Below are 13021 nucleotides of genomic sequence, written 5' to 3'. Positions count from 1 at the left end.
TGTGGATGCTCTGCTGAAGGGAGCAGATTTATCTGATCAATCTGATCAATCTCACACCAGGAGCCTCCCTGAACCCCAGGGAAATGGAAGGTTCCCAGTTCCATGCCTCAGATGACAGGGAATGACAGTGCAGCTCATTCTGGGTGAAGTTTTCATGAACTAACAGTTTGGAGAAGGCTCGTGGCCTCTCCCTGTGGTAACACTGAACTTTGGAAGGAAATTCAGTGTGTGAGGAGGGTGAGGATGAACGAGCTAACCAAGAACACAAAGGAAATAACCTCTGTTAAAAACCACAGCACTGCTGGAGCTCAGTTTGGCCTGTGCTAGAGGGAGAAATGCCCAAGTGTGAGTGTGCCAGTCCCAAAGCCTGCTCCTCAAACACTCGTGTCACTGCTCCAGCCCCAGCACAGGCAGGCTGGGTGGATGTCACTCCCTGTCCCTGCTCCAGAAGAGCTGCTCACTGAGGTTTTTAACCCCATGGTGGCCCTGCACAGAGGTGACAGCAGCTGATGGAGCCAGCACCACCTCCACACCACACCAGAGGCTTGAGTCCTCTGGCCCAAACCCCCATCCCTGCTCTTCCCCTTGTGAATAATTTATCCTGTTCTCTTTTACATGAATGATTGGCCTGAAAATCCTCTGGCAGCAGATGACTCAACTCCTCAGCTCTGCAGATAAAGACATCAGGTTGACAAAAATGTTTTATTTCAGTGACAGCAGCTGAGTGAGTTAAATCTGAGGGGGTGTGGAGAGGGATAATGAGGTTTGTGTTTTAGTGAAAAAAGGAACATCTTACCTACAACCCTGAGCTCTGCACTCGAAGAGATGACACCATGTTTATTTTCAGCTATGCACTGGTATCTGCCAGAATCTGTCAGATTTAGATTTGATATTGTAAGTGCACCATTTTCAATTTGGATCCTTCCCTGAATATTAAGAAAAATATCTTTATTGATGATATATTTCCTGTGAAAAATTTAAAATAAGTAAGGAATAGAAACAGGACAGCATAAATACAATGAGTAGGGTAAATGCAAAAGCATAATCATGAAAACAGTTCTGAAAGAAGTGACACGACCGCATCATGGTACAGCAATGGTGATCAGATATGGAGATCAATGCAGTGCACGAAGTAATTCTTCAAACTTGCCCTGTTGCACCGAGGTCTCTGGCAATCTCAAATGCCCTTTTATTTCTCCAGAAATATGGACAGAATCCTACCAGCCCCCTCAGACAGAGCAGAGTAACCAGACTGTGCAGATGGCACTGGAATTTTGCACTATTTAGAGATTTCACATGTACCACTTGCTAATGAGCTCTGTAACACTGTGCAGAAAAAATTCCATCAGCCATTAAACCAAAGACACAAACTGCAGTGCCTTGGAGCCAGCACAGCTACTCAAGGATCTGGGTCTTCTCACCTCGCTGATTCCAGGAAAGCTCAATTACAGCACGAAGTGACTAATCTGAGTGGCAGAACTGGTGAGAAAAGAAACCACGAGAAAGACAAAACCAACGGAGCACCAGCTTTGGGGAACAACTTTTGGGGAAAACCAGAGACACAGTAATGGACAAAACCCCAAGCTACCTGCCCAAAAAGTATTTTCTAAGGGCTGTTTTTTGGATCTGGACCCAAAAGGAGCCCCAGAGCAATCATTCCCTCCCTTGCCAAGGGCAGCACCCACAGCTGACCCCAGCACAGGGTGACTCCAGGACAGCTCAGCTCCTTCCCTGACAGGTCCTGTCCCAGCTGAGAGCAAGGGGCTCATCCACACAGACAGAAAACAATCCCAAAGAGGAAAAAGCCTGAATCTCCATGTCTTGATCTCCTCCCTAGCATCCCAAGCTGCTGCTCTGAAGAAAGATTTGTTCGTGGAGAAGGGGAGAGCCGAGTGGAACAACCCCAAAAGATATTTGTGACCAGCAAGAGGAACTGGAGCAGTCAGGGGCAGAAGACACCTGATCACTGCACACAGAGAACTCCTCTGGTGTCTCCTCAGGGCTGGCTCTCAGAGAGTTCCTTCACTATTTCCAGAGGAACTCCCACTTCTGCCCTGACACCACACCAAAAGGCTGGGCAGCAACGCTGCAAACTGGAGACATGGGGAGACTCAATGATTCCAAGATATTTTTGTACTTCCTGAGGTAAAAAAACCCATTACCTCAGTGACTCTGTATGACACAGCAACAATGCTCTTAAGTCACCCCGAAGAGATTCTGTGCTCCCTCATTTAACCTGCCCACAAACCACCACCATTCCTTTTAGCCAGAAAGGATGCAAGAAATGCTTTCCAGTGCTTTGCTCATTTTTCAGAATCCTCCAGTGAATTCACCTGAGCAGTCCCTTTTGTTCCCCAAAAGCCAGTGCTGAGCACAAGGCACTGGCCAAGGGCAAAATGCCTGGAGCTCATATTCCTGATAACCTGAACGGGGCTGTTTTCCAGAGAAGCAGTGATATTTAACTTCAATAAATAAGGGGTATCAGATCCTGCTCTGCAGTTCTGACCATTCACCAAATTCAACCTCTCTTCCCTGTCACCAAATGCATTTTACCATGACAACTGCATTAAAGCAAATATCTATGTTATGTTGCTGCTTGTATTCCATTCTTTGCAACAAGTAGTGGTAAAACCATGAATCCTCAGGAGATTTGTCAAGAAGTTGGAAAATATCTTTTACTACCCTTATTGAAATGCCAGCTGCAAATATCGTAAAATAATTCAAGTTCTCCATCCCTTACTTATAGTTCCTTATTTATAACATTATTAAACTTCCCTCTCCAGTCATTCCTTACATGTGGTTCTATTGTTTTTGAATCTGCTTTTAGCTGGAATGTTTTTGTACAACATAATTTGTCTTTGCAGCTCCTGAGGCTTCATCAGGATGCTCTCAAAAAATACAAACCTGGTATCAAAGGTTTCCCGTGACTAATACCAGGAATTTTTGCATTCTCCCATTTGCATGGATATTGGTAATTTTACACAGCAGCACTTTTCCCGAACAGAATGTTACCTCTATTGCCAGCTGCTCTCCATTCTTCAGCCACCTGTAGGATGGTTTGGGTTTCCCACTTGCTCTGCAGTCCCAGTATAAGGTGTCCTCCACAGCAACTTCCACATCCTTTATGGTCTGGATCCAGTGAGGCTTTGCTGCAGATAAAATGCACGGTGAAGACCCTCACAAGTTATTGCTCCAGACCAGCAGCCAAGGGTTAACTGGCACAGAATTCATCAATTTTCTGCACAGACTGATCTGTACCAACACAGCTTCCCACTGGCTTTCCTTCATTTGCCTTCCTGATGAAACAAATAACTTATTATTCCTCTTATACATTTTTATTATGAGCACTAAGCCAGAAGAAAATTGAGAGTACAGATCACTAAAGCTGGACTATTGTGAAACCAGTATTAAAGTCACTAATGATTAAACAACATCATTTTGCAATCGAGGCAAATGTAAGAGAAAGACATTAATGGCAACACTGAAATTAAATAAGTGATGTGGCTAAATCATCAAATTAATGCTGAAGAGTATCCTTTAAGTCCTAAAAAAAATAATGCTATGTCAGCCTCAGTGCTAAATACCATTTAAATTGTTTTCTAATGCAAGGCAGCACTTAACTGGATGAAAACATGGATCTATGAGATTGTTTTTGAAAGTAGAAGTCTTGGCACAGAATTTGAGTAATGCAAACCAGAAGAATAAAGTCCATAAAAATCACCATTTTTAAAGCCAGAATTTGATGCAATAATACCATACATCCTTCAGAATTACCCAAAATACAGTTAAAGCTGTAAAGATATTTAAAACATCTGTTACAGCTTTCACAGGAAGGAGAAAGCTCACTTGGAATACAAACATCAATGCATGCAAGACAACAGTCATTTATTTTTATTCCTTTAGTGCTATTTCACACATCAGTTCAACACTGCTCTACAGTCATTTGTGAATTTTCTTTGAATTTATTTAATTTACTAGAACGTTTATAATCTCAGCCTATGCTATTTCTCCAAGAAAAGATAAATCCTGGACATTGCCTATGGAGAAGATGAAAAAGCAGGATGAAACTTGGCTGCAAACTCTTAGCTATAGGCAAAGAATTTTCCAGAGTCCATTTGCTTATCTTAAGTCAGTAATTCAGGAAAATCTCATAACACCCTCATATGGAAACAACTGGGAGAAAACAAGTCCCTGGTGATGTAGGAAAACATCATTTAATACATGAGAGTAGGAAGCACAGCAGGTCAGTTTAATTCCCACTGAACTTCCCACTACAATGGAGCTCCAGCAGCAATTAACTCAGGCCAGGGAAATTAATGATTTGCCCGTGGGCACGAGGGAGGTGGGCACAGCCGAGAGCTGAAACTTTCCAATGCCACAGGCACAGCTCCAGCCAGGCCAGGGCTGGCACCAATTCCATTTTTAAACATCCCTTGTGTCCCAGCATGGAAATTTCCTCTCAGTCCCAGGTTCTTCAGTGAAGTCAGGAGACCTCAACATGACCATGTACAGCGCCAGGCTTTTATGTTAATGATTACTGATCTATTTATGATTTGTGTATCCATATTTAGGGTTAACTTCTTACAGAAGAAACTCCTAAAATGTATTCACTGAGATTTGAACTACTAATAAATACTGGAATTCAACCAGTATTTGCTGACAGTGAAACTCTCTGAATATTACTTCTTTTTTCACATCCTCATGAGGATTAACACCTTTCACTGATTCAGGGTTAATTAATTTTTTTGCATCCTCTTTATCAAGGTCATCTGCAAAAGACAGGATGACCTGATCTTTGTGACCATTTCACTGGTATTAACTGGGGTTAAATCTTCAAAGTTCATGCAATGAACACTGGAGCTCAAGCCAGCCAGTGCTTCATCTCCCATTGTCACTGGGAGGATTTGCCCCACACGTGCCAAGGGAATGAGAGCTCAGGGTTCATGTAACGAGCACTCTGCACACCTAAACAACTATGCAGCATTCAGCAGTGCCTGAATTACTGATGGATCCATACATGTGGAATATTTAACATCTGCTGCCTATCTCCACTTGAAAGTAGGTTAAATGTAATCTGTTTTCAAGTCTAAAGATCTTGGATTCAATTCTACCAATAAAAAAACTCATTGTTTATCTAATCTTGTTTTAGGACTGTGTGTCAGGCAGCCTCCATAGGAGGGTTTCCCAAGTTGCCACTCAATAAAATAAAGCAGAAATGCACAGAACAGCTTCCAAGGCACAGGGTGAGAAATTCCTGCTGCTTGTCCATCCACAAGAGGATCCTGATGGAGACTTCAGTGACTTCCTGGAGGAAGACTCTTTTTCTGTTCCAATTACTGGTGGAGGAGTTGAGCAGGAAGAAAAGCATCATTTCCAATCTGTCTTTGAAAGAGAACAATTCGACCAACCAGCTCAAAATGGAAAAGGCAGCTCAGCAGGGACAATTCCAGCTGGGAATACTCTGACTCCTGGCCAGGATAAAGGTGCTTCATGTGCAGGAAGAAGGTCAGGTAGCAGCAGCTCTGATGCTTTGACACCCTCTCAAAACAGGAGCAGTGTTCCATACAGATAAAACCTTACAGAAGAAAAGCCTTGCAAAGCCAGGCCTTGTAAAGTCAGGCCTTGGTACTTTGGATAAGCTAACGGCCAGCCTGATAAATTCTCATGAAAAAAGAATTGTAACAGTGAGAATCAGTTAACAGAACAATCTATTATCGTGGAAAGACAGCTTACACCTGTGAAGAGAAAGATTCCACCCCTGGGAAATGTCCACTTCCCAAGAGACAAGAATATAAACATACCTGGAAAGAGAAAAGTTTGATGAATATATACACTAGCAATTACCAACCAATGAACCGCTGACCAATTCGACTTAAACACAGAACCTTCTAATAATCACACCAATTTAACCCAAGTGAATAAAGATTCAGCTATTCTACATGAAGAACAATTCCTGTCTCCATTACAGCAGAGCAGGACCTGCCAAGCCCAGCACTGCCCCTTTTTGTTGAGCTCTGCCCGAGGACTCTGAATAAACAGCTTAAACAAGGTTTAGTCACTGCCAGGCAAATTTTACTGCCCAAAATACCTGATTCCACCATCCCTGCCACATCTGTAGTTGGTAACAAAGCATCATTTACTCCTGGAATTACTGCACAGTCGTTGTGAAACCTGGATCTTCCTGAGGAGAGAGGAAGGAGTCACTTCTCCCTAAAGCAAGGAACAGGCAAGCAGGCAGCACATCCTTGCTGAGATTAAAAAAACAAAACAAAACAAAACAAAACAAAAAAACCCCAAAAAATTAAAAAACAAAACAAAACAAAACCAAACAAAAAAACCCCAAAACAAAAGAACAACAACAAACAAACAAACAAACAAACAAAAACAAAACAAAAAAACATTGTCCTGTAAACTGGGAGGCTGGAAGTCAATTTTGAAGGAGTTCACAGTGCAGGGTTTGAGACTGTGACAGGAATCCATATTTTGGGATAACATTAAGAATTCTTCAGAACTTGCAGTGCAATCTTCATGAAAGATTCATCTGGAGCTCCCCCAGGACGAAATGCTTGTAGGTAAATGATTTTCTAAAGCAGGTTACCCATCAGCTCCATGGCCAGTCACTTGGAAAAGCACCAGCCTGGATTTTGCTTCAGTTGTTTTAGCCTAAAATATTCCTTGCAGGGCTCATGGTCCCAAAGGCAAGGAGAGAACAAGTGTGTAACTTCACAAAAAGCATCCCAGTGAGAGGCCCCTCTCAATTTTTTTGGTAGTGATCATGACCCTTCTCTTCCAGCCAGTTAAGCCTGCAGAAAACAATTGTTGCTTCATTACACTCCAGGCCTTCTCTGCAGGCCAAAGGGGAAGAAAGAACCATTTTTTTTTTCAGCTTTTACAAAATCCTTTGTGATATCCTAAGGGCTGGTGTGAAGGGGGAAGAACTGCAGTGATGCTCCTGGAATCAGTGGCTGAAGGAGTGACACTTTCCAGAGGCTGCACTGAGATTTCTAAATTATTCGTGGGCTAACCATGCACAGTGCATCAAAACAACTATCTTTTATGTACTATTCCCTTCAGAGGGAAAGAATCCAACAAAAATCTGGTTTTAATTCTATATGCCAGGGGAACAGAGTGAAGAAGGGAAGGCAAAACTTCAGGGGCACGACTCTTGCAGGGAGATCTGTGCTCTGCTGGGAGCCAAAGCCTCTCCCAGAACAGGGATTCACACAAGATTTTACCTTCTTACACTTGCACTTTGACACTTCCACTGTCAAAGCTGGGCTGGAAATCTCTGGAACACCTTTGGGGAGCTCAGCAGTTGGGCAAGAAATCAGAGCAGAAAGAACATCCTGGAGGTACAACAGGATGAAGGATGAAGCAAACGGGGGGAAAAGCCCACCCCAAAAGGGTAACTTGCATTTTTCCAGGGAGTCCCTCAAAGTCAGGCTCTGACACTCACACTGATGCCTGCAGCAGGGATGAACACTTATTTTCTCTCAAAACTCCAAGGGACTCCAAGCATGAATCACTTTTGCTCTGCTAAAACAGCTGGGTCTAGAGAATCAGCTGACACATCTCTGAAAATGTCCAACTTTTTTTTCTCCTGTTTGAAAATAAGAATGCCCTAGAGCAACAGGTAATTCCAAATCACTGGGAAAAGCTTTAGTACGTAAGAGAAGACAAACTAGTTGTCTGGGCAGCAAGAAAACTGAATTATTAGACAGCATTAACAATTCAACTCTAGGTTGATCAAACTCAGCAACCCATTAATATTATTTAGTCACTTGCAGCTTTGCTGTCGATGTTTTGAAGACATCTCTTAGTCAAGCTATTAGATACAACATTTAAACAGAGATATTCTTCCACATGCACAAATAACAACAGTTCCAGTTACATTTTGCTGGTAGATTATTAAAAAAATCAATCAAAAATATACCAGTATTTTTTAATTCACTAAAAAAAAAAAAGTAGATTTGACTTATTCCTGGGGGATTTCGTCTTTGTTATCACAGCCCAGCACTGCAGAGCAAAAGGAGAACACCAGCAGAGTTTCTTTGTCCCTGTCAAACATTTTACCTTGGTCCTGCCAAGCAGGACTTCTGGTATATCAGCATGGGTTAATTAAGAATATATTTTCTTCAATTATACTTTAAATTAATTGTTTTACATATCTTTACCGTGCTTCATGTTTAATTGCATCCCAAAACACAAAAACGTAATAGTTTCATCTCCTCTCATTTTTCTCTGCCATGAAACATTCCCGTGGATTCTTTTTTTTTCCTGTTATCTCTTCATGGAAAGCTAAAAGCGATGACAAACGAACACCCTAATAAAGGGAAAGCAAATTATTTATATATTCAGCTTCTACACTCAATCAAAGTTGGATAATCTTGTCCTATTTTTAACACAATCTGAACTCCCCTGAGTAGAAAAATGGCATTTAACAAATGTTGGAACTGTTAAAAGGACAAAAAACTGAATGTTTGATGTCAGTTTTTTCCTGATAAAATCCTTCAGGAGGAAAAAAAGGAAGATTACAAGTCTGTGAATATTGTAATGAACCCGGAGTATCTGGTTTAGAATATCTGTTTTAATTATTAACAACAACAGTGGTTGAGAGCTATAGTTAAAGCACAGCATAACCCTAATAAAAACAAAACTAATTTCATTTTTTTTCAGGATGAGAGTTACAGATGTGACAGATTTATGGGAATTCTTGAGAAGCTGACCATGGACAGGAGTAAAGCTGAGCCTGTGTTCAAGGGCCGTAATTCATTACTGGATGAAAAAGAAAGCTTTTAACCAAACTATTTATGCACTGGAAAACCTGATTTCCAGATTTTAAACTTTCCAGTTTTAGCTCATACACCAGACCAGAGGAGGAGCAGAGCAATGAATGTTCCAAGCTTTTGTTTAGGACCAGCTTTATGTTACGTTTACAAAGTTTGCAAAGAAAGAAAAACCTGTTTTTCAGGCACATGAAAGATTTTTATCAGTATTTTTCTCTGCCTAAAGATTTCTTTTTGCCATTATTTCACTATGAAAACCTGCAAAACATTAACCCCAATCCTTCTCATACTGTTTTCTGTAGGTCAGGCAGAAACTGTTCTGCCAAGAGGAAAATCAATGTTGTCACTATAGAAATAAAAATATATTTGGACTTCTGTAATGTTTATATTTTTCTATGTTTGATGAGCAGACATGCCTTAAACTTCTACCAGTAAAGTGTTTTTAACAGCAGCCACCATTCCCTAAAACACCAAATCTGTGGATTTTTGACAGCATTGGTACTTTCTGGCAGATGGACAATTTTTTACTCAATGTTTTCAGTTTATTGCATTAGTTTCCCCCAAATCCTCATGTGCTTTTAGAAAAACTTCCTTAAATATTGATCCTTTATTGGAAGGCTGAGTGAGATGTGGTTAGATTTCTTCACCAGACAGATTTCTGGGCTTTGGCACCAGATGAGGTGGCAATCCATCAGAATATCTACTGGTATCTTCTGAATCTTATCCCTAGTTATAAAACTCTGAATTATCAAAAGGATTTAAATGCTCTTATCCTGAATTCAGGCTAGTTGGAATTCTAACTACAACAACAACAATGCAAGTACCAAAATAAGAAAGATTACTTAAATCTATTTAATTCTGCAGAATGGGTTCCATGAAGCAGAACAAATGAAATGAAACAGTCGGAGTCCCATTACTGCCATTACAGCTCTCATTATTCTTTTGAAGATAAACATCCATACCAGGGATGACTCTGAACATGGGCAGCCATTCCTACTGGAATATTAACTCCATCTGAGGGGTCAAATCCCTGTCTAGATTTGCAGTGAAAATGTTCACACTGATTCAAGAGTTACAGGACTGCGGCTGGGTTGCTTTTATTGATTAGCAACATCCTTTATTTCAGCTCTGTGGCCATTCAATGACCAAGGAAGAATTTGGGCAGCAGGGCATGTACCCCAGGAATGGCCAGTGCTGGAATTACAAGGACTGATGAACAAACCTCCTTTATTTTAGATGTCATTTAGACGGATGTATCTCACAACTGCCCTGAATGGTGAGCCAAAATGATGCACAAACCACAACTCTGGAACTTTTAAGCACCAAAAATGGCCCCTTAATAAAACCAAATGCACAGTGCCAAGTTTGGAATGGCAGAGGATGCTGGCAGGTGAAGCAGCTTGGATTTATTGCCCTATGTTAATTATAGGATTTTAAAAAAATGGTCATAATTACAATCAGTGCATGGAAAATTTGCATTGCTTCAAGTCCCCTGCCCCAACCTGACCTTGAACATTTCCAACAACGGGGCGTTCCTTCAGCGTAAAGATTAATTTGGAAGTTGGAAAGGAGAGAAATCTCTTTTCCTTTCTCCATACAAAATCTATAGTGCCTTAAAGTAAAATCTTCATGGACCAAAATCTGTGTTCTAACATCCACAGTTCCCCGTGGGGAGGCAATAAGGATCTTGCTCCCAGTTGCAGAGGAGCTGTGCTCTGTGTCTTTACCCAACTAAAAGAAAAAAAACCTCTTTGCTCAAATATTCCTCCACGAGGGAAACATTCCAAGGCAGAGTCAGAACCACTGTTTAAATTGCCATTGAAGTAAAGAAAATTATATTTGCTGAGATCTGGCTTTAACAAAAATTGTCAATTACCACTTTGTTGCAAATCAGTCTTTGCTTTACACCACCACCAGTGTGCTTTGCTGACACTCATTTCACTCTATAGCCTTAAATGCACAAGAGACTGCTTTTTTCCCAGCCATAAAATTTCATATCATTTCATTTCCTATACTGGATTATATCCTCCCATTTATTTACTCATTTTAAAATAAAATTGGCTGTTTTGAAAGCACAGGATTGAGAATATCCATCAGTAATCTTTTCACAGAGCAAGACAAAATTTGTACTTCCCATAGATGGGAGGCCTAAATGATCCCCCAAATAAATCCAATTGACTGAAAATTGAAGGTTTCACCAATGGACCAAGAAATGTTTTTGGAAAAAAAAGTCTTTCTGTCACAGAAAAAAACAAGCACAAGCACTTTACTCTCAGCAATCCTTGTGAGCTTTTAAGCCATTTCTTAGAGACCTTACCAAGAAACTGCTGCAGAAATTCTCATTTTCTGGCAGCACTTAAAATTCCCTGGATTTCTAAGCCAAATGCCTGATGGAACTGCAGAACCTGGAAATTCCAGGGTACCCCAGAGCAGTTTGTATTTCATGAGTAAAGAAAGGTGGGAGAGAGGCAGAAGAGAGGTTTCCTACCATAGTAAGTGAGACGTCCTCTTGCAATGTTTTTGCCTCTGGAGTTTTCAGTAATACATTCATAGAGCCCTGCATCCTCCTGTTGGAAATTAGGGATTTCGATCATGCCATTGGATTTCCTCAGCTTTATTTTACTCGGAAATGGCAGCCCGTCAGTTCTTCTCCAGTTAATCTGAGGCACAGGGCTAAAGAGAGAGTAATGAGATTTTAAACAGTTTTGCTTGAAGTCCCTGATTGTCATAATGAGATACTTAAAGCAAGCTAAATTCAGCAGTGACTTACAGGCTGTGTTAAAAGCAGTAACCACACTGCACGTGACAGAAGGGCAGACGCTCTGGCACCTGATTTGCATTCACTGCTGATTCCTATGCTGCATTTGCGATACCAAATTTGTCAGGAATAACTCTGTGAACGCCCAGTAATTGAAAAATTTCTTGTAAATCAGCACTGGACTCCCCAGAGGACGGGTGAGATTTACCAGTGGCTTCCATGGAGGAAGAATCCAGGTAAGCCTTTAGGAATTGCCATCCTCCAGCAGCCTTTTACTCTCTGATTTGCAAAGTTTCCCTCCCCTCGCTGGGGAACCAAAGCAATAGTTTGTGATCAAGTTATCCATCTGATATGGGCACCTGACAAAGCTGCCTGCAAGCAAACCCCACTCTGGTAAGTAAATACATGTACAGAAACACAAATGCATTCTCAGATCAGCTGGGAAAGAGAAAAGGTATCAGCTGTGAGTGAAGCATCACTCAGAGGAGAAACGCATTTCAATCTTTATTTTGGCTATAAAGAAAGAGCAATATTATGAAAGCATCAAGTACGTTTAAGAGGAGAATTCAGACAACATTCTCACAGACTTCAGCGCCATTTCCTTACACAGAGAAAAGAGATTTAATTCAAAGGTCACGTGCAAAACCACACTGAATCTACTCAAGTTAATTTGAAATGAAATGTGAATCCCTGCACTGCCAACATACACATCTTAATTCTAAACAAAAATCAAAATACACACCAAGAGTCTTTGCCCTCTTATTTCAAGGCAGGAGCTGCAATGACCAAAAATCAGGTGTTGGGAAAACAGCAGAACAAACTGCCAGAACCCCACACCTCTTGTGCAGGTGAACCCTAAGGTGTTTCAGTTTCCAGTGAAGATGAGAACTTACTTTCCCAGTGCAAAGCACTCCAGCTTCACAGTGGAGCCTTTGGCTGCTGCCAGCGTCTCTGGGAACTGAACTTCTATTTTGGGCTCATATTCCCCCATCACACCTGTGGGAGACAATTGAGAGGGTCAAACTTTGAAGGTGATTTTTAAAGGGTTTTCTTTCTGTCTTTTGCAATTCAAAATAAAGTTTATTTCTCTGGCAACGTGCTTATAAAGGGAAGCACAGTGAGATCAGGGACAGAGTTAGGATGTAACAGAGTTTATCTTTGTAGAAAGATAATACTAGCTTTGAACTTTAATTTAATGATGTATTAAACTATTAAAAAAAGAAAAAGAAAAAAGAGAGTACACCTGAGGAGTTTGAAGGAGACTACATAGGGAGCAAGGAATGTGTGGTCTTTGTAAATGGGAAAGGCAGAGAACAGAGGAGAACTCTTTGTACAGAAGAGCTGGGTGGAGACAGCGACCACAGGGCTGAGGGAGGGGCTGCACACCAAGGTCGGAACCAAAAACAAACCCCATTTTCAGCTCTGCACCAGAACACGAGACAACACAGGAGAATTTATGGTGCAAGAGCCCAAAATC

General features: G+C 41.2%; 1 protein-coding gene across 1 annotated transcript in view; it reads right to left on the bottom strand.

The window, feature by feature from the left end:
• The window catches only part of LOC134048902 (contactin-3-like), a 75655-nt gene that overhangs the window by 21688 nt on the left and 40946 nt on the right, over nucleotides 1-13021 (bottom strand). Inside the window, 4 exon segments of the mRNA XM_062500983.1 lie at nucleotides 797-926; nucleotides 3013-3149; nucleotides 11275-11459; nucleotides 12438-12540. Coding sequence (XP_062356967.1) covers nucleotides 797-926; nucleotides 3013-3149; nucleotides 11275-11459; nucleotides 12438-12540 — 555 coding nt within the window.

Source organism: Cinclus cinclus, chromosome 12 (genome assembly GCF_963662255.1).
Source record: "Cinclus cinclus chromosome 12, bCinCin1.1, whole genome shotgun sequence".
In the NCBI taxonomy this organism is placed as follows: domain Eukaryota; kingdom Metazoa; phylum Chordata; class Aves; order Passeriformes; family Cinclidae; genus Cinclus; species Cinclus cinclus.
The sequence above is the reverse complement of the archived record's forward strand: the minus strand, read 5'-3'. Positions and strand labels throughout refer to the sequence as shown.